The sequence below is a fragment of the Thermobia domestica genome, chromosome 3 (assembly GCF_964235325.1).
Source record: "Thermobia domestica chromosome 3, izTheDome1.hap1.1, whole genome shotgun sequence".
NCBI lineage: Eukaryota > Metazoa > Arthropoda > Insecta > Zygentoma > Lepismatidae > Thermobia > Thermobia domestica.
In genome coordinates, this window is record NC_137456.1 from 35,818,545 (window position 1) to 35,842,206 (window position 23,662).

General features: G+C 37.8%; 1 protein-coding gene across 2 annotated transcripts in view; it reads left to right on the forward strand.

Annotated features, from left to right (window-relative positions):
• The window catches only part of LOC145680278 (uncharacterized), a 76,862-nt gene extending 53,583 nt beyond the window's left edge, over window positions 1-23,279 (forward strand). For both annotated transcript variants that reach the window (XM_081750632.1, XM_081750633.1), the window contains exon 2: window positions 21,539-23,279. In XM_081750632.1, coding sequence (XP_081606758.1) covers window positions 21,539-23,096 — 1,558 coding nt within the window. In that variant the 3' untranslated portion in view covers window positions 23,097-23,279. The remainder of the gene's footprint in view (window positions 1-21,538) is intronic.
• The last annotated feature ends 383 nt before the right edge of the window (window positions 23,280-23,662 follow it).

Genomic DNA, 23,662 nt, shown 5'->3' on the forward strand with positions numbered 1-23,662 from the left:
AGTAATATCGGTCTTTTTCGATCATTTTTGTTCGTTACTGTTTTCTTACTCTTATTTCCAATGCTGAGACCACGTAAATCACAGCATCAGAAATGCCACTATTAATCTTCGCGGCCTTTAAGCTACGATTTGACGGTAATATTCGCCGTTTTGAATGTTAAGTGCTATCCACTTTCATCCCCACCTCTTAACCCCTAAGCCCAGGAGGCTAACTTTGGTTTTAAATGGCATCGGAAACGTCACTCTTGATCTCAGCGCTCCCGTTAACTATAAATTCGACAACAATATCGGGTCTAGATTATATTACATTTTCCTCCCCCGAAACTGGTGGTAAGGATGAACACCAAAATAGGCTTTTTTCCAGGTTGTAATTTATATGCATACTAAATTTGGTTGAAATTGCTCGAAGACTTCAAGAGTTATAATGGCACATCCGCATGTTTTGTATAGATAGATAAAATGAAATTCAAAAGTATCAATGCTTTTTTACGTAAACTGACAGTATAAAGCTTTTATCGTGTAATATAGGAGTAACTAAGGAATATAAATATTTTCTGAGTTATCATTCTTGTTATTGTTGTCGTGTTCAAACAAATACATATTTATATCATTTTTTAATCTGAGGCTCTGAGGTTGATCCTCCGATAGACACTATAGGTCTCGGCAGTATTTTGATACTTTACAAACCATTTGCTCACTCAATATTTGTTTGAAGGGCCTATTTCCACTACGGGCCAAAATAAAGGCGAAAGACGGGTAGAGCTAGTCAGATATAACTTATTCTATAAGTAATTATAATCTTTTATTTGAGTGTATGATTTAAATGAAATACCCCTTCGTCATATATTACCCAGAACCCAGAACATGTGTTTTCTCTCTCTCTGTCTGTCGCAATGAACGACAAATTTTCCTGCTATGTTTCTTTTTCCTCTTATGTGGAGTTGTTCTAAAAACATTCCTTGTAGTTCTCATAATTCTCCAACAGAAGAAAGGTGTTGGAAAACACTACCGAACAATAGGCGTATAAATACGATATTGTCAAGAGATCTTAATAGTTTAATTTCTTTAATTTAAAATATTTTTCATTTTTATTTTCTGTTGTAAAAATCTCAAAAATTATTTGTCTTGGGTATGGTATGTGTAACGTCAGAAAACAGTCTACAAATATGAATGGTGTAAATTGCCTGAAATGGTGTTATATCAATATGGGCTTTTCGTAATTTTTTGTGCCGTTATGTATTTAGCGTTGTAACCTCAACACATTGCAATGGACAGTTTTATTGAAGTTATATGGAATGCAGAGTGCTGACATGACGCTCCAATTTAAGAGGAATTGGTTAACGAAGATTTCTTCAGAGAAATCTTATACGTAAATGTTCTAATGATTTTGACCCGAATTTTGGAAGCCACTTGCTTGGTTGCATAAATACTTGAGTCTATTTGGTCAGGAAAGGAGATAGTAGGAAGAGTAGAGCAAATCGGATCCAGTAGTTAATTCACAAAACTTAGAAAACAAGTTGAAAGTAGTGTCTTCGACAAGTGATAGTTATCAACAAATGAGCCTACAGTCTTGAATAGATTATAATGTTCGTTATGTGATTCAAGTATACATGAAGTTATAACAAATAGACTGGTGTTACTTGTGAATATTCCAAAGATTGTGGCATTTTGCATAGTGAAACTTTTGAGATTTGGTGGTCATCACTGGCGCATATCCCTGTGGGTGAAAGGGACATATCCCCTCAAATATTGATACTGGGGGATTGCCCCTCTGAATAATATGATTTCAAATGTGTTTTTGGCGAGAAATGTCATGATTTGTGTTGGATTAGCACAAAGATGAAATTGATATCCCCTAGTGAGCCCCAAAACTGCCCGTCTCCCAATGACAAAGTTAACTCTGCTCCCTGATTCTCGACAGCTTTTTGTTTCAAGTTCATAAATATTTTGAACATCGCTTAAAGATAATATTATTGAAGAGGTCTTCCCGTCCTCCCCCCCAATGCTGAAGGCAGGTTTGCGCCGCTGATGGCCATCTTCATCAGTGTTGCAAGTATGAACCCGTTCACCTTTTTCGTCTTTTACATTGAGAACTATTCATACACTTGGAGTCGCTCGAAAACACACTAATAACTTAAATATGATACAAAATACATGACATCTTATGTTATAGAAATTTCTGTTATTTGCGTCTACGGTTCTATTTTGCCAGGGTGCTTGTTTGTCTAGGGTGCTTGTTTCACAGCACATTTAGACGCACTAAAAACCTTTCAGCAGTTGTTAAAAACGCTGATGGAATATTGTAACTCAGTACTACAACAATTCATTACCAACTTTGTGAGCAGCATGGATACACGTTGCAAAGCATGTTTCCACAACAGACCTGAAAGGGATATTGGACTTATTCAGTAATGTGAGGAGGGCACGATGATCGCAGTGCTTTCAGTGTAAGTTATTGCTTCTGTGTAAAAGTCTTTTGTTCTTGTAATCACGTGACTTTGTTATTTCCTGTGTTATACCATAACATTATTTGCTGTGTATGGTTTGAGTTTCATTAGTCAATGGGGGCCGCGGTTGCACATCGCCAGATATGGAAGAGCTGGTAAAAAAGACGTTCTTGAAAAGAATCATAATTGATAGTTCATTAATTTATCATATCGCTGAAAGCATAAAATAAACCTATGATACAGTTTAGTAGAACTATTTGCTACCCCTCAAATTATATGCTCGCCTAGGGTTGCCTACACGCTAGCATATTATCTTGAGGTTAGAGACGAGGCAGTACAGTTAGTGACAAGTATTAGCTTGACTTGGACTATTAGGCTGACTTGAATTATTAGCCAGACTTGAACCATTGACTTAGCTTGTACTGTTAGCCTTCCCTGGACTATTAGCTTGTCTGTGAACTATTAGTGTAACTTGGATTATTAGTTTGTCTGCAAACTACTAGTCTGATTTGGACTTAGCTTGACTTTGGACTATTGGCCTGACTGGATATTAGCTTAACTTGGTCTATTAGCCTGATTCGGACTATTATAATGACTATGAACTATTAGAAGCATGGCTAACAGACTGATGCGTCTTACATTTATAAGAAGATAACAAGTACACAAAAAATATATATGTAATACTACTACTGATAATAATAATTAGCTCCATTTTAAGAGAATGGTTAACATGATGGCTACCGGAGAGCTAACATACTAATATACTCTTATATTAGAAACACGCTAAACGACAGCTCTTGTACGAATGCGAATTTTTGAATTCCGTTTCTTGTGGTAGACAACTAGAGCTAAGTTATCTCGAAAGAGTTTCCTAATGAATACAATCCGTTAAACATGTTCAAAATGAAATGAAATCTTTGAGTTTTACGTCCCACGGTTATGCCGGTTAGGCTAAAGGAGACGGTGATGATGAGTAATGAGTGAAATGGTGGAACGAAGAAAGTGGGAGGAAACGGGAGAACCCCGAGAAAACCCACGCAAACGGTGTTTGTCCACCACAAAGTTCACTTGGCGGGGGCTGGGATCGAACCTGGGACACCTAGCACCAGAGGTGAACGCGGTAACTTGTTCAGCGGTAACGGTGACTTTAAAAGTGGGTAGTCATATCAAGTTTAAAAACTATAACATTCCTTAGCGTCTATGCAACCTGGACGGTAGTCAAGAAATGTTGGTTGCTTATACTAAATTGATATATAGCTTTTCTTACTGCAATTATCTTTACTGGATTTTTACTGAAGATAATCCGCTAACATCTTCACGGGTAACATTAAGTTTAATGGTGGCTATTCATATCCAGTTTAACACCTATAACATTCCGTAGCGTGTATGCAACCTGTAGTAGCAAAGAAATGTTGGTTACGCATAACAAAGGGATATATAGTTTTTCTTTCTTCAATTATCTTAACCGAAATCGTTAATTAACACAATTCGTTTCCATAATCTCGGGTAATGATGACTTTAAAGATGGCTATCCATATCGAATTTTCTATTATTGAAACAAAGGTCGTAAAAGATCTGCATCTTGCAACTAGATTGCAGCAAACATCCTGCAGCGGTTGACATCTACCGGAGGAAATTGAAACTTCGATATAGAAATATATGTTTCCTGTGATTCTGTTTAGTCATCAAACGGTTTATTTTTAGTTTTAGAGATAACAAATCAAATCCCAGGGCTCCACATGGACAGCTCAAAATTGACGTCGCCCTAATATTATAATAAAGCATTGTATGATTTTTTTTTTACAAAAATGCTAAAAAAAAAAGGTTACATTAAGAACTTAAAATTACATTAAGAATTTAATGTACTTTAGTTAAATGTCGTTTTCAAAACGTTAAAGAAAATGTTGAGCAGAACTTAGGATTGAACCTCGTTTTAATAGTTGCGGCTTTCTCACGTTTATGGAAATAACTTTAAAATTGATTTCGTGCACCTGATTTTTTTCTCCAGCGATGATTACTGAAGATAGGAATGATCGTTCATTTTCCAAGTGGAATACCTAGATAACTAGAAATGAATTAGAAATTTACGCGGCAGATTCCAAACTGAACATCTTAAGTTAAATGAGTATTCAACATGAACTTTTACAAAAATGTTAACTTAAGTGTCTTAATACATGATTTTAACATATCATAATGTAGGATAATCTGGTGGAAAGGTAAGGAGACTGGCAGGAACATCTATAGCGATCCTCTCTTCCCCCCCAAAAAATACAAGGCGCAAAAAGATGGGCACGAGGTACGGTGTGACGTCATGTGTTCCTCCACCTTTTCAGATCCACTTTTAACCCTGAAAATGATCATTTTTTAAAATTAGATTTAATATGGAGGTAGCTTGTAGCTGGAAATGAATGAAATTTTGTATTATTATTGTTATTATTATTATTGTATGAACCTGCTGTCTCTACACAGCGCAGTGTTCACATATGAACATGAATCTCCTGGTATTCCTCGAAACATATGTACACCTTGTCTCATAAAGCTTGGCCGCCCTGAGGAAAAAATCTAAGTCCAACTTCGGGTATCTCCGGAGAAAGGTAAACGAGTTTCGAACCTCCAAACCAACCTTTGCAATCGGGAAAAATTTCGCTTCTTCGGATGGCGCTTCTTCTGTCTCACTTCCCTCTTTTTCCTCGTACTTGAAACTGTGTTTGTGATAGCTAATCGGATAAAAATACCGTTTTGAGGAGATTTAAACTAATCTTGCAAGAAAACAAAACCAGACATTCGTGTTGTTTCAAGGTCTGTAGTATATTTGGAACGCCTTCTTCCTTTTTGCCAGTAAAAATGAAGGGGAAGATTTTATTTTTAAGCTTACCACCGAAACTCGGAACACCGGATATATATATACCAATAATGTGTTCTTCTTCCGCCGACAATAAAAGAAACAATTGAGGTACGAGCAAAAGCATGAGTAGACCAGAGTTTTCCCTCTTTCCCATGCATCACATTACAGAAGGAAGAAATACTTATTGCTCTTGCGGTCAACATGAGTTTAAAGTTTTGGATCCTACATTCTCCCCAACCAAAGGCAAGAATGAATACAAGTATGTGCTTTCATCTGCAGTAGCCTTTTTTAAAATAGCTAATAAAGAACTAGAACTGGAAAATTTGTTCTCAGGAAAACACTGGAAACCTACACTATCACTAGAACAGAATGGTTGTTGAAAAGGAATAAAGGCAACGGGGAAAATATAGAGGAAATTCAAGTTAGTATACATTCGCGCTTGCGGGGTCAATGTCATATATGTTTTTCTTCTGCGGCTGTCGCCGTTCAGATCCGTTTAGGACATCAAGTTTTATAGCTCATTGGGCGTAGGAAAACATAGATGCTCCTCTGTCGGTCATAGCCACATAGGGGCCGGCGTTAAATTGAGAACAATAAACCACTTTGGTTAATTTTGATTTTCAAACAATCCAAGAGTTACATAGGTTCCATTTGGCTTTAAAGGAAAAGAAAAAAATAGACAGGGCAAGGACTTAAGAGTTGTTCATAGCAAGTTAGGTGTGGATGAGCCCTTTAGTGTTCTCTCGTGTTGAGTTGATGGTAGGTGTTGAAGTGAAAAGAATAAATTGATGGTTGGTCTGGCAGCACTAGTTCACAGAGGACAAATTGCGGAGTTACAAGATAGACATAGTTTGTGTTGCTGTTAATGCTTCTTGTGTTCCATGTAAGATTTTGTAGAGATTTCTTTATAGCATATATTACGTTAAATATATTCAACTTCACCCACTGCTATTTTTTCACTGCATAAACCACGCTCTGCGATCTTAAATGGTATAAAAGTAGGTTTACGTTCGTTCTTACGCGGAGTGCTGTTTGCACCGGTGCAAACCAAATATCTACTTATATCGATCAATATTCTGGTAGTTTCTTATGTGGAATCATAAATCTATGAGTGTTTATAATTTATGAACATTTTTGTTCGTGTAGCTAATCTTAAAGATGAAAGTGCGTGTCTGTAGTACCATTTACGTACAGCCGTCATAATGGAGAAACAACTAATTATATTGTCATTTTATGCTTCCATTACGAAACAACAGAAACAGAGACCGCCAAATATAACTGCAAATGAAGGCACTTCATCAGGTAAGGTAAATCTTTCTGATGATGTGAATACCGATATATGAGTTCAGCAGAAAAACGTGCTAAATGTGACGCTAATAGTATTGTTTTCACAGAGTCGGGAAACGGGAGAAGTGCAAATGTCGGTGATTGTGTTAAATTATCTTGTTTTAATAACTGGAAGTGCAGACCATATTTGGCAATAAACAAAATGAAATTAATTATTTGTTCCGTGTGCAGTGAAATTCGATCTCTTAATGTAGATAGTAGGGAACGCGTACGTATCGACAATGCGTTTATAGACGATGTATCTGCAAATAATCCCAAGAAACTTTATGACAAATTTGGTGATCTTGGAAGATGCAAGTCCCACCTCAAGTGCATGGAAATAATGGATAATCGAAAGAAACAGCACATTGAGGAACCCCCCAAAAAAGCACGAGTACATGGAATCTTCAAAGTGAAGAAAAAGTTACAACAGCAGCAGCTCTCATGCGTATTCCATATATGATTGCTAAAGAAAATTTCTCTTTCTTCACACATTCTTCTTTCGTTAAACTTCAGAGATTAAAAGGGGTTTCCGTGGGAAATATGTTATATTCCGTATATGTGTGCAAAAACATGATAATGTTTATTGCTGAAAAGGTAAAAAAAAGCTTGCTAAGTTTATTGCGGAGTCAGGAGAAAAATTTAGTATTTCAATTGATAATAGCACGACAACATCTAATAAATCTTGTATGATAATTAATTTTCGTATAGTTTTTAAAGGTGTTGCGTGTAGCTATTTTTTTCAAATTGTCGAGCTTGACAACAATACAGCAGAAGCTATATTAGAAAGCTTGTTAGAGATTTTATCTAACCATGGCATAACGAAAAACGTTCTGAAGAATCACCTTGTTGGCTTATCAACAGATTGCGCCACAGTGATGCAGAATTGTTACAGTAGAGTTGCATAAAGATTAGATGAACTTTTGACCAACGACCTAATTGTAGTTCACTTATGAATCATAACCTTGAGCTTACAGCTCAAGGTGGGATTAAATGTGTCTCTGATGTGTATCATATGCAAGCATTTATGGATGTTTTATATTCAGTGTTTTCTCATAGCCCAAGAAACCAGGGACTACTTAAACAATTATTAGAAGAACTGTCAACAAATATTCGGAAATTAGGTCGCGTGTTTCGAGTACGTTGAATTGCATCTTCATTCAATTCTGTGCCGTCACTGTGGGAAAAATACATTGCATTGTGCAGTCTTATGGTTAAATGTAGTAGAGATACATCCCATCCGATGCATGAGAGATCGAAATTCGAGGGTTAATAAAGAAGCTAACCAGCTGATTATTTATAAGGGAAGTTATATTAATCTTTGATATTCTTTAAGTTTTGAGAGGTCTTGCAGACCAAAAGTGCCTCTGCAGTTGAAGCCAAATGAGAAAACGATTTGATATATCAATCAATTTGTGCGTTAATGACTGTTGATCCCGAGATCAAAAAATGCTCTTAATGAATTAGAGCAAAGAAATAGACATTCAAAGGAATGTCCATCACTAAGCCTACTGCTAGTGATAAAACAGAATTTGACACTTTCCGATTGAAATTTTTTGAATCCCGTTTAGACAACATCCGTTTTCCAAGTAAGGAGTTTTTCGTTGATGCTTGAGTGTTAAATCCTGCTTCTTGACCTGTTGAACAAAATGAACTAGTGTTCTTCGGAGATGATGCAATCCCTCGAATATCCAAATTGTTGAAACAGTCAATGATTGGTGTTTCCTTCGTAGTGAAAGAATTTTGTTTGTACAAGAACAATCCTTCATATATGTCTCCAGCTGTTCAAAAACTTAATAAAGCTGTAGAAGTAATACCGATTTCAACTGCAGAATGTGAACGTGGGTTTAGCGCTATGAATCAAACATTGAATAATCTGGGGAATAGTATGCAGATTGTAACATTTAGCAAGCTCATTTTTGTATCTATAAATGGTCTACCTTTGCGTTTCTTTAATACCGAAAAATATGCAACAATGCAGATAAAATTGAAGTGTCACAGTACTACAAATAATCGTACCAAGAAAGCAAGTAATGCCGAAAAATGTTCACATGCATCTCACCTTTTCAACTAAAATGTAAGTAAAGTTTTTCATTAAAGAAAAACAACTTTAGTTTGTTGTACGTATCTACTTTTTATCTTACTCTATCTTTAATACATTTTCTCTTATTGTTTTTATTACTTTTGATAATTGAATGTTTTGTTTAGCTAAATTTTGAATTTGAACATAAACTATTACTCTGATTAGAGGGGTTTCCAGGAAATATTCTTGGGCACCTCAAAACTTTGAAGCTCCACTGCCCCTAATGTTATGCAAATGCTCTACACAATGTGATCTTCCTATACCTACTGGTAAATTAAGAAATCGAACACTGGTATGTTCCATCATGATTCTAGCATGCCTGGAGTAATTTTAAACCAACCTCCTATATCCTACTTTCAGTCTAAAAAAAGAGTGCTGTCGAGTAAACTATTGGGAGTTGGAGGTATATATATATATATATATATATATATATATATATATATATATAGTGGCAGTATTCGTTTTTCAAATCGAAAATTATGTATAATTTTAATTTTATTTTAATCAATGTTTATGTTGCAAAGATTGCATTTTATAGAATATTAAGGTTAAGGTAAATAATTGTTACAAATTAAGTATAATGCAAGCTGCGGAATATTATTATCCAATAGTCAGCGAAATGTTGTAAATAGAATGTAAATAAAATGTTTCACTGAGAGTCTGCCAATGCAGGAAGGCAATGCAGACAATGCGTCAATTCTTGCATAGGCCAAATACTGTACATTGTCAAAAGAGAGATTGTAAGCTTTTGTGTACATTTCACAAATTCACGGATATGAGGAAATTGCTTAGAATCGAGAAATCAGAGTGTGTCGAGAGTTGCAGTTTTTGAGTCTTGACACATGGAAAGAATTTGTTTTTCCAAGTGAAAGGGGGTCGCACGTGCCATCCAGCAGACGACAGGAGTTGGACCAGGTTGAACAAAACTGGGAGACGAGAGGTCTTCAGGTGGAGTCTAGAGGATCAGTCTAGAGGAGTCTTGGATTGTTGGACCAGTCTTTAGAATCAGCGAGAATTAGTCTTTAGTAGTTTACATGATCAGTCTTTGAGTGTTTAGTCAGAGACAGCAGGACAGTCAAATGACAGTCAACGGCCAGTCATCTTAGAATACATTATTCTATCCACGGAGAACTTCGAGACATCGTTAGCATTTGGGAGAATACCAAACTCAATGCTCGTCTACATCAACCACTAATTGGGAGTATCAACTTGGAGAAACTACATCCATCACCTAGGTCATCATTGGAGCAACATCAGAAACCAGCAGGTATGTGTAACCAGTGTTGGGCAAAATCAATTGAAATCAATTGCAATTGATCAATCAATTGAAAGTAATTGCTCTGAAAATCAATTGCAATTGATTTCAATTGCAATTGATTTCAATTTGTAATTGACAATTAATTTCAATTGCAATTGAATTCAATCATAAAATTTGCAATTAAATTTTCGTCAATTGTTAATTGTTAATTGGTCACCAGGCAATTGAAACTTTTAATTGTTAATTGTCAATTGCAAAGGGTGCAATTGAAACATTTAATTGTTAATTGCAATTGACAATTGAAACTTGTAATTGTTAATTGTAATTGTTAATTGTAATTGAAATCAGCAATTAAAACTGAAGATAAGAAGATGTGTGTGTATTGTGTTGTCCACTTGTTACTGTTTTATATATTTCAAATAAGGTACTTATAAGAAATGTTGGATACCTACCATCCCTTCCCCCCCCCTGGAAAGAAAGCCAGGAAACTAAGTATTTTTTAAAATATATTATGTTTATGGTTCTATCCCCCTCGAAAGAACTCTATATGCCCGTCATGCATACAATAGGAATGGGCACCAGCGAGTTCGAGCGAGTTTCCTTTAAAACTCGACTCGACTCGAAGCAGACATCTTTGAGCTCGACTTGAGATCTCGGCTCGAAAAATTTCCCCCAACTCGACTCGAATTCGGATCGAGTTTCCAGTCGAGTCGAGCCAATTCGAGCTAAATCCTTTGTGTAGTTCCAAGTACTACTATCTTCAAGTATCCTACATAGACAATATAATAATCAATGATACTACTACTACTACTATAATTAATTATCATTATAACACCGTGTATCTGTATAAACATGGAATATAGGCGGTTTGTATCGGAATACTAAAAATTAGTTGACTGTCGATCTTGGTCGTCAAGAAATCTTCAGAAGGCAAGGACATCGGTCACGAGGTTCTTGGTTTGAGTTCAGGAGGAGCAAGTATTCGGGCTCGAGCCAAAAATTGTTAGAAGTTATGGGACTCCAGCCAAACATGTTCAAAACTGCTCGACCCGGGCTTAGGGTTGTCAACAGCTCAAGCGGCTCGCTCACAGCTTATTCACTTATCGAGCCGAACCGAGAAGTGAGCCGAGCCAACAGCTCATCCAACCGAGCCAGCTCCAGCCGATGGCTCACACGAGCCGAGCCGAATTGAGCTGATTGCTTACCCCAACCGAGCCAGTTCGAGCCATCGGCTCAGTTGAGCTGACTCGAACCCAGCCTATGGACTCGTTTCAACGGAGCTGGTTCGAGCCATTGGCTCCAATCGAGCCGAGCCGATGACTCGTCTTTACCGAGCCGGTTCAAGCCATTGGCTCAATTGAGCCCAGTCGATGGGTAATCCCAACCAAGCCAGCTCAAGCTGTACGCTCAGTTGAACCAAGCCGAGTCGGTTGACATCACTATTCCGGTTGGGCTTCTACTTTGGCTAAAAAATTGGACCGTGCAGTTCTCAGCCTTGATGGTAAGAACTACAAAAAATGATAAGAAATCTTTAGTTTTACGTCTCACGCTTATGCCGGATAGGCTAAAGGAGACGGTGATGATAGGAAATGAATGAAATGAAGAAAGTGGGAGGAAACGGGAGAACCCCGAGAAAATCCACGAGCACGGTGTTTGTCCACCACAAAGTACAAACTGCGCGAGCTGGGATCGAACCAGGGACCTCAAGCACCGGAGGTGAACGCTCTACCACTGACCCACCGCGCCAACTGGTAAGAACTACAGTATATACTTATATTGGTGCTCACGGCGTCATTAACTTGTTCCGCCACCAACGAATTTCAAGGTACTTTGTTCTGCATCTTTTGTGCGTGTTTTGTGTCGCTTTATGCGCCTATTCCCACCGGAAGTGCATCACCGGAAGTGGGTCAAAATGGGCCTACAAATATGGCGGAACAAGTTATTGCTCTTTTGCCACCAATGAATTTCGAGATTGTTTCCTTCACATCGTTTTGTGCCGTTTTGTGCGTCTACTTCCGTTTTGTACGTCGTGGGAAGTGGGTTAAAATGAGTCCCCAAGGTGGGACGAAAACGATCAAGAGTTCCGCCACTATAAAATCTCGAGGTCGTTTATTTCACATCGCGTACCCTTTTGTACGTCTATTTCGACGTTTTGTGCGTCACTGGAAGACGGTCAAAATGGGCCTCGAAGGTGGGACGAAAATGACCCACTGCTCCGCCACTACCGAATTTCGATATCCTTCCTTTCGCATCGACTACTGAATTTTCGTGCTGTTTCGTGCCCCCATTTCCACGTTTCGTGCGTCACCAGAAATGGGTCAAAATGGGCTTCCAAGGTAGGACGAAAATGACACACTGTTCCGTCACTATCGAATTTCGAGGTTGTTAATTTTACATCGCGTACCCTTTTGTGCGCCTATTTCGACGTTTTGTACGTCACTGGAAGATGGTCAAAATGGGCTCGAAGGTGGGATGAAAATGACCAAGAGTTTCGCCACTACTGAATTTCGATATCCTTCCTTTTGCATCGACTAGTGGATTTTCATGCCGTTTCGTGCCCTTATTTCCACGTTTAGTGCGTCACCGAAAGTGGGTCAAAATGGGCTTCGAAGATGGGACGAAAATGACCGAGAGTTCCGCCACTATTAAATCTCGAGGTTGTTAATTTCACATCGCGTACCCTTTTGTACGTCTATTTCGACGTTTTGTGCGTCACTGGAAGACGGTCAAAATGGGCCTCGAAGGTGGGACGAAAATGACCCACTGCTCCGCCACTACCGAATTTCGATATCCTTCCTTTCGTATCGACTACTGAATTTTCGTGCTGTTTCGTGCCCCCATTTCCACGTTTCGTGCGTCACCAGAAATGGGTCAAAATGGGCTTCCAAGGTAGGACGAAAATGACACACTGTTCCGCCACTATCGAATTTCGAGGTCGTTAATTTTACATCGCGTACCCTTTTGTGCGCCTATTTCGACGTTTTGTACGTCACTGGAAGATGGTCAAAATGGGCCTCGAAGGTGGGATGAAAATGACCAAGAGTTTCACCACTATTGAATTTCGATATCCTTCCTTTTGCATCGACTAGTGGATTTTCGTGCCCTTATTTCCACGTTTAGTGCGTCACCGTAAGTGGGTCAAAATGGGCTTCCAAGATGGGACGAAAATGACCAAGAGTTCCGCTACTATGGAATTTCGAGGTCGTTAATTTCACATTGCATACCCTTTTGTGCGCGTATTTCGACGTTTTGTGCGTCACTGGAAGACGGTCAAAATGGGCCTCGAAGGTGGGACGAAAATGACCCACTGCTCCACCACTATACCTACCGAATTTCGTGGTCCTTCCTTTCGCGTCGAGTAGTGAATGTTTCGTGCCGTTTCGTGCTCTTATTTCCACGTTTTGCGCGTCACCAGAAGTGTGTGAAAATGGACGTCCAAAGTGTGACCAAAATGACCCATTGTTCCGACACTATCGAATTTCTAGGTCGTTTCTTTCGCATCGTTTAGTGATTATTTTTTAAAAAGTTTTCTGTGCCTACTTCCTCGTCTTGTAGTCACCGGAAGTGAGTTAAACGGGCCTTTAAAGTGGGAGTTAAATGGCTCACTATTCCGCCACTATCGAATTTCGGGGTTGGTTCTTTCGCATCGTTTAGTGTGTATTTTGTACCGTTCTGTTCGCCTACTTCCACGTTTTGAGCATCACCAGAAATGCGTCAAAATGGTCAGAGAAACTAGAGCCATTGTTCCGCCACTATCGAATTTGGGGGGTCGTTTCTTTCGCATCGTATAGTGCCTGCTTTGTACCGTTTTGTGCTCCTATTTCCACTTTAGTGCTTCTATTTCCACTTTAGTGCGACAACAAAAATGGGTCAAAATGGCCTACAAGTATAGCGGAATAACTTAATGCTGTTCCGTCACCATCAAATGAGGTCGTTTCCTTCACACTTTTTATACATGATTTGTGTCGCTTTGTGTATCAGTGGAAGAGGGTCACAATGGACCTTGAAAGTGGAATGAATTTGTCTTTCTCTGCCATATTTGTAGGTCACCTTTGACCCACTTTCGTTGGCCTACAAAACGTGAAAGTATGCGCAGAAACGGTATAAATATGCACTAAACAATGCGAGAAAAGCGACCTTGAAATTCGATACTGGTGGGAGAGTGGATCAGTTTTCTTCCCACATTGAATGCCCATTTTGACCCACTACCATTGATTCACAAAACGTGGAAATAGACTTACAAAACGGTAGAAAACACGCACAAGACGATGTGAAGGAAACGACCTCGAAATCGTTCCTGACGGAACAACATTAACTTGTTCCGCCATATTTGTAGGATAACGTTGACCCATTTCCGGTGACGCAGAAAACGAGGAAATAGGCGCACAAAACGACACAAAAATGGAAATTTAGCTTAATTACATGGAAATTTTAAGTTTGTAAGCTTAATTATATGGAAAATTTTATACATTTTTCCTTTAAGTTGGTCTACTTTACGTTGATTTGGGACTTTTAAATTGTATTCATTTTTCCACTGAAAAATATGTATAATTCAACAAGTTGATTTGATTTTAAGTTGCTTTTGGGGTTTAACGTCCCGGTCAGCAGCGAGGCTATATGAGACATGGACCTACTGATTAACGTGGAATCCGAACCACATGAGCTTCCGCAGGGAATCGAACCCGGGTTTCCCACGCCAAAGGCGCGTACGCTAACCGCTTAGCCACGGAGGAGCTCTATGATTCAACAAGGAAATATTTATTAGTTATAATTATAATAATTATCTATTTATATATAATTGAATTCATTGTGATTTGGTCCATAACAAACACTTTACCATTTCGTACTAGCTGTTATACCCGTTCTTCGCACGGATCAGATAAAATATCAATGTAAACAAATTGAACAACTGGAGAACAATTAAGAAACATTTCTAACATTGGATATATTTTGTGTGAATATATATCCAACAACGTACATGTGCTTTCATTGGGAAGGCCGATGGGGCTGAATTTGAACGTAAACACTATCGGTGGTGTCACTATACGTCTGAGCAACCCCGATAAATATGGATTCGACACAAATTCTACTACTTTTACATGTCCCGGTGAACACCCCCTCAGACCCCCTTGGTTCGTATTGTGAAACAATCTCCTCTGGCCCCCACCAACCCCCAACTAATACCACGAAAACTATGAATGTGACACTAACATCTGCCCTTTTCTATTACTTTTTACATATGCCTGTAAAAATCCCTATAATCCTCTGGTTCCAATTTTGAAAAAAAACAATGCCTCTGGTCTGCAGCCGATGGGGGCTGTATTTGGAAGTCAACGCCTGTGGAAGTATCACCATTCATCTCAGCGACAGCTAAAACTATGGATTTGACACTAATATCGGTCACTTTCCATTAGTTTTACATGTCTCGCAATTCCCCACCCCCGGTGACTCCCGGCCCGCATACAATGCTGGCTAAATTTGAAAATCATCGCTAATGAAAGTATCACCATTAATCTTAGCCACCGCGAAAACTACGGAATTGACATCGGTCATTGTGGATTATTTTTACATGTCTCGTGATCCCCTTCATAATGCCCCCGTTTCTTATCTGATGGGGGCTAAATGTGAAAGTAAACGCGGTCTTGAGTTTCACCAATGAGCTCAGCTACCCCGAAAATTATGAATTTGACATTAATATCGGTCATTTTCGATTATTTTTTTACATGTCTCGGAATTCCCCCCTCTGGTGACCCAAGGCCCGCATACAACGGTGGATGAATTTGAAAGTCATCGCTAATGGTAGTGTCACCATTGATATCAGCAACCGCAAAAACTATGGATTTGACACTAATATCGGTCATTTTGGATTACTTGTACGTTTCGGTATTTCCCCCCTCCCCCCCATTGACCCACGGCCCGTAGCAGAATACGGTGAATTTGGAAGTTAATGCGATCGGAGTTTCACCATTGATCTCAGCGACCGCGAAAACTATGAAATCGACACTGATATCGGTCATTTTCTACTACTTTTACATGTCCCGGTAAACGCCCCCCTGAGACCCCATGGTTGGAATTTTTTCGAAAAAGCTTTGCCTTGGTGTGAAACCTGGACCAATGTATCTTTGACCAAAATTTGGTAACTCTCGGTCGACTTGTCTGGTCCCCAGGCCGGTCCCGGTAAACGTCTCCTGGAGACCCCATAGTAAGGAATTAAAAAAAAAAACATCTTCGTCTTGGTCTGGGGCCTAGACCAAGCTACCCGTGACCAAATTTTGAAAACTTTCGGTCCACTCGTCCCGTCCACAGGCCGCACAAAGATAGACACACAGACACACGAACAAACTATTTTATTTATATTAGAAAGGTCAGATCCGCTGTTATTGTATTAGTGCGATGCTTGAGCGATTGATCGTAGAAATTCAAACTCCGATGAGTGATAATTTTATAGGCTTGTTTTATTACAAGTTTAAACTCTTTAGTCAGTAGAGAAGAGGGCGTGAATCATGGGTCAGAGTTGATGACAATGGGTTTTGGCGGGTCTGTGGGTCACAGTGGGTAAGAGTGATTTATGGTGGGTGGTGGGTCAGAGTGGGTCACGGTGGGTCGTGGGTCACGACGGGTGGTGAGTCAATTGGTCGTGGCTAAAGTTTTCATTGCCCCACGCCCTCTCTGAACTACAGTGTTGAAAATTAATCAGTGAAAATCAATTGCAATTGATCAATCAATTGAAAGTAATTGCTGTGGAAATCAATTGCAATTGAATCAATTGCCAATTAATTTCAATTGCAATTGAATTACAGAATTCAATTGCAATTACTTTCCACTGCAATTACTTTCAATCAATTGATCAATTGCAATTGATTCTCCTTTTTTAATGGCCAACTGCAATTAACAATTAACCATTACTTATTTCAATTGTTAATTGCAATTAACAATTAAATTTACAAATTAATTGTTAATTGTTAATTCAATTGAAATTTGCCCAACACTGTGTGTAACTCCTATTCAGGGCTCAAAGGCTCAATACTCGATCATAGCAATACTCGTCTGGCAAATATTCCGATTATCCGTAGTTAATACATCACAACACTTACAGTCTGAAAGTTTATCTATGAGAAATATAATTGTTATTAACCGAATGAAGTAATGTTTTATTATTGTTTTGAATTGATCCCCAGTTGGTATAAAAACTTAAGTTAACCTCTCGCACATGAATATAAAATCGTATTCCCACTCATTCTAAATGGTGAGTGGAAGGCGCTCAGTTTCACTCTAAAAGCATCCCCAAATCAGGCACAGAGTGACTGGGTTGTCAATATATATATATATACAGTGATAGCGATCGATATTAGTGTCGAATTGACTGTTCTCATTGTTGCAGATAATAACTACAACTCCGATAGCGTTAAGATCCAAATTCAACTCTCATCGTACAGCTCCTTTGCATATATAACCTCAATAGGATTTTAGTGTAGAATTTGTCTCAGCAGTTTAACCCATACGGAAGGGACAAGGCCGTGATTTTTGATTGCTTCTTCTTTTCTATATGCCCAAAATTTCTGCCAATGGGCATGAAAGATCTCCTGGAATTGAGAAGTATAAATAAATACACTGAAAACAGACTTACGATATATCAGCAAACAAGACGCAGCCGAAGCGCAGATGCAGTCCAGAATGTCCTGTTGTCGAAATAGACATGGAATAAGATTGTTCCGTTGGATCTACCCCTATACCTGATGCGGAAGGTGTACCTTCACTATCACTGTCGCTGCTACATGTAGCTCTTAACTCCCTCATATAAATGAAGACACAAGAGGCGGTATATTCAGAGCCATTGTTTTCAGATAAACATTGACTTGTGACATCGTTACTCGAATCTTTGTCGGCGTCAGCCATCTTTTCACTCTGTAGTAAGCTTTCTGGCAGAAAAGTAGCAGCGCCGCTCGTAGAGCAGACGCGTAACGAATTTGACTTAACAACATCTGCTCCCAAATGTGGACTTAACAACTTCTCTTCTGAAAATCACACTTCCTTGCTAAGGACAGGTATGTGATTTGAACGTTTTAATCACGTCTGATTCCCTTAATATTTAACAATGATGTAGACCTGTATTGCAGGATATTTATCGTGCACTTAACATTTCTTCTAAAACTTAACAACTTCTGATTCTGAGTGCGTCAATTATATAATTTGTCAAATGATTTTAAAAATCTTACATTTTGTACTAGATTTGTGAGTCTCACAATTTTTACTTCTTTTCGTAATTTTCTTCCTTGCGATTGGCAAAAACATTTATAAGGTGTGTTTTGCAAGTAAACTGCTTACATTCAGCACATCGGATTGCGGTTTTTTGTCCTTGTTTTTTTACATCTCTGGCATCGTCCAACCCTCCGGTTCACAGGTTCTCGCGGCATTGCCACTGGGACACGAATTGACTGTTTTCATCAATCTTTAATTCCCCTTCAAACAGATGTACTCTGTGTGTCTTCCGTTAATGTAAAGGGTAAGAATTATCTTGTTATGTTGGTCTGAATAGCAGAGTACATACAACTTCGTAGATTATGTATGAGTATACTCCGTAATTTTTCAAACATGCGTAGAAAATTCAAGGGAGCCATTTTCTTATCTTTCTGCTACATGAGTACTGAACAGGCATTTGCTTGAATATATCAACTCCTCATTTGGTGCATTTGTAGAAATGGACAATTTCTTACAAGATAGTATCTCCCTGAAAGGTACACGCTTGATCCATGTTCAATAGAACAAGTACAATCGTATTTTTCATTGACACATAAGAGACTTTTATCAGTTGTTTCTCATATAAAAACAAAGAAATTTCACCAGATCTCTTTCTTAGATTTTCATGTGGAATCTGACGTTTATTCTTGTTGAAAACATGTCTAACATAAAATATCTTCCAGAAAGTCTGCTTCATTTTCACTTTCATACATTTCCGTGGATTCATCCGGCTCACAAAAACGTTCATTCCACTTTTTCTTTCCCTTCTCATTATTCACTTCTCCTTTACCCCAGCTGTCATAATCGTTTGACGTATAATTAAAATTTCATTTCATTTTGATGAAAACGGGACAGTATTGAAAGGTCACCTCTGGTACACAGGGTCAATGGTGCGATCCCAGATCGCTGAAATCGAGCAACGTGTAGACAAACAACGTGTGCGTAGCTGGCTTCGAGGTTCTCCCATTTTATTCATATCTCGTCGTTACTGTCTGGTTTAGCCTTGTTGGCTTAGCCGTAGGACACACATATTTGATTTCATTCAATTTTCATATAAAAATGAAAACGGTAGCAGATAACGAAACGCGGCTATCTGGAAACAATATAGCGTCTAATTGCAACATATCATATGTACCCACAGCAATGTACCAGATCCGAACGTTGTTTATATATACTATTATTTCCGGTTTTTGATATTTTTGAACTATTATTGCCATAGAACAAAAACTGTAACGCAAAACGAAAGACTGTTTTCAGCGAAGAATTCAACATCTAAATACATAATATAATAATTATCGTCAACAATCTCGAAGTAGCAAGTGGGGCCGCTGTGGCTCACTTGTAGAGTGTTCCCCTCTGGAGCATGGGATTGTTGGTTCAATCTCAGCCAGATTGAACTTTGTGGAGGAGAAACAACTTGTGCGTAGTTTTCTCGGTATTTTCCCTTTCCTCCCACGTCCTTCATTCCACCATTTCTTTCATTTCTCATCATAAGTGTCGCTTTAGTTTAGCTGGCAGAACCGTAGTACGTAAAGCTAAAGAATTTCAAAATTTCAAGTTTTTCACATTTACAGTTACGTCCAATTAGAGAAATCTTTTTTTTTAAAGAGCAAAAACGCTTTAATCTGCTAACTTGCCGTTTCTTGTGATAGATACGGCATTCAGAGAATATGTTTATTTCCTCCGTCGAAATTCAATTCAAACTGAAATTGATTAGAATTACCCATACGTGGTTTCAACAATTATTCCCACAGAACAAACACGATAATAGGTACGATAACAAACACGAGAAGTCTTTTCTTCAGAGGTTTTAACGTTCGAAAGCATCATTACTATTTACAGCACTATACGAGAACGGGAGGTCTTAGATTTACAATTCCAGCCTGAAAATTGATGTCCGTATAGCGAAAACGTAAAGAGATAGGGGTGTGTTCTTTTGTAGTCGAGTTAGTTTGCCAAGAAAATGTTCCATGTTTCCCGTTTAAGTTCTATTGAAACAACCAGTTGTTAAAATGACTGGTTTACAGTTTCAAGTTGTGTTGACATAAAACTAAAATTGTATCAATTTGCGTGGAATTTTTTTATTTACGAAAACTTCAGCGTCTCAAGACAAATTTGCATAACTATCGACAACACTTTTGCAAACCTGAAAGTGGTTCAAACTTACTATTATTACCAGTTTCGATATTCATTTCTATAGAACAACGACGATAAAAATATATCAGACAAGCTGGATGTTAACTTTAAGTACAGAGAAATATTTTGCTGCTTGTTTATATCTGTTTTAAATAAAGAAATTTTCAATACACTTGTGCATGTGACCGTTTATTTTAAATAATAAGCTTATGTGTTAAATTTTCTTTATGTAATAATGGAGACAAAATTGATGATAATTTTTGACGTACACTTCTAAGCCTTCTTTTGATACGAATTTCAATTAAACTAACGTGACAAAACTCAGTTAAAAATAGCACTCAACATATTAGATAATTTATTTTTTTAAATAGTTGAACTTCCTTTTTTTAAAAAATCAAATCTGTTTCTTTCAATTTCCTAATATTCAGAGTGTAGCATCTGAAATGATTAGCCATTTCTCAAAATATTTAGTTTGGGAAGAGTGTCTTTTTCTTAAAATATATATCAATAGACAACTGGTTTGTAATGGGATTTTAAATTTATCCCAGAGCATTCAAATAATTTCAGAAACACTAATACAGATTAGTATACTGCTTGATATAACGTATTTTCTGCAAAAATTTAAAAATCTTTATAGCGTTATCTTATTTCTTCGTTATATCTAATTGAAAAGTGTTTGGTTAGTACAATTGCAAAAACCCCTCGCAATTACTAAATTTTCTACCACAAAATTAATGATATAGAACATAAGAACATACAGTGATTGCTTGCCACGATTTTCACCTATAATAATATATCTTTATTCCATAGTGTAGCATATGTACCTTGGTATGTATTTGAATTAAATATGGTAACTGATATATAAGTGTAGATACAATTTGAGGTAGTAAAGGAAAGGACATCCTCGTCTGTGGAGAATACAAATAATACTAAAACATCTCAAGAGTTCACATTTTCTTATATTTGCTAGATCTCATGTAATAGAACACTAATATGAAACGTGAGAATATATTTTTTTTATTTTTATTTTTTATTTTATTTTTTTTATTATTATTATTTTTTTTTTTTTTTTGTATTTTTCAAGCAAGCTTCTGTATTTCTTTGGTGTTTGGTATATGTAGCTGGATTTTCACTTTCTTCTTTACTCATTTTTTTTTCATGGTTCATGAACATATTCTCTGCACTGAACCGTGTATATTTATTAGACAAGAGAAAACAATTTCTCATTCAGAGGAGGAATCTCAGGTTTTCAAGGAGTTTAAAAAAGGATTTACTCAATCCCATTTAGGAAGACATACGTTAACACATGAAAGTGCTCCATATTATGTTTACCTAAATAGTAAAAATGTAGTTCGCGGATATTCAACTTCGACTAGTCACATGCTAAACCATACTGGTGAGGAATCTCACACATGCCAAGCGTATGCTAAAGGATTCAATAAACGTACAAATTTGGCGACACATATGATCATGCATTCAGATAAAAGAAACCGTATATGCCACACGTGTGGGAAGATACTTGGTGGACGTTCGGAACTATCTAGACACATGTTAATGCATACGGGAGAAAGGCGACACAAAAGCCAAAAAGGTGAGAAGGAATATAGTCAACTATCCAGTGTAGCTAAGCATATGTTAATACATACAGGTGTAAATAATTACACATGTGAAATGTGCGGCAAGAAATTTAGTCGACGTTCGAATTTAGCTAAACACATATCATCACATATGTGTGAAAAGGCATACAAATGCCAAGAGTGTGGAAAGGGATTTAGTCAACGTTCCAATTTACGTACACACATGTTAATACATACAGGTGTAAATTATTGCATATGTGAAATGTGCGGCAAGAAATTTAGTCGACGTTCCAGTTTAGCTACACACATGTTAATACATACAGGTGAAAAACCTCACAAATGCCAAGAGTGTGGGAAGGGATTTAATCAACGTGCCAATTTAGGTACGCACATGTTAATACATACAGGTGAAAAGCCTCACAAATGCAAAAAGTGTGAAAAGGGATTTACTGTACGTTCCGATTTAGCGAAACACATGTTAATACATACAGGTGAGAAACCTCACAAATGCCAACAATGTGGAAAGGGATTTAGTCAACGTTCTAGTTTAGGTACACACATTTTAATACATACAGGTGAAAAGCCTCACAAATGCCAAGAGTGTGAAAAGGGATTTACTGGACGTTCCGCTTTAGCGAAACATATGTTAATACATTCAGGTGAAAAGCCTCACAAATGCAAAGAGTGTGGGAAGGGATTTAGTTATCGTTGTCATTTACGTAGACACGTTTTAATGCATACAGGTGAAAAGCCTCAAAAATGCGAAAAGTGTGGAAAGGGATTTAGTGATCGATCCAGTTTAGGTACACACATGCTATTACATACAGGTGAAAAGCCTTACAAATGCCAAGAGTGTAAAAAGGGGTTTACTGTACGTTCCGATTTAGCGAAACACATGTTAATACATACAGGTGAAAAGCCTCACAAATGCCAAGAGTGTGGGAAAGGATTTAGTCAACGTTCCAATTTAGGTACACACATGTTAATACATTCTGGTGAAAAGCCTCACAATTGCCAAGAGTGTGGAAAGGGATTTAGTCAACGTTCCAGTTTAAGTAAACATATGTTAATACATGCAGCTGTGAATTATCACACATGTGAAATGTGCGGCGAGAAATTTAGCCAACGTTCAAGATTAGCGACACACATGTTAATACATACAGGTGAAAAACCTCACAAATGCTAAGAGTGTGAAAATTGATTTATTGGACGTTACGATATAGTGAACACATGCTAATACATTCAGGTCAAAAGCCTTACAAATGCCAGGAGTGTGGGAAAGGAATTTCTTGACGTTCCGATTTATCTAGACACGTGTCAATTCATACAGGTAAAGATCCTCATTATTTCCAAGAGTGAGGGAAGGGATTTACTAAACGATCCAACTTAGCAAAACAGATCCACGTAAAAAGCCTCACAAACTCAGAGTGTGAAAAGGGATTTAGCCAACGTTCCGATTTAGCTAAACACTTGTGAATTCATACATGTGGAAAGCCTTGTAAATGCCAAGAGTGTGGTAAGGTATTTAGACAAAGTTCCAATTTTGCTGAACACATTTAAATACAAAGTATTGAAAAGCCTCGCAAACGCAAAAAGTGTGATAAGGGATTTAGCTAAACACATGTAATTGCTGAAGTTCTCCGGAAACCGGTTCAGAGAAATCGGTTGCAGTTTCTGGGTGAAATAAAAGCTTGCCCGGAATTTTTATATATTGCTTACATTTTTTTTTTTTTGATTTTACAATAAATCCCG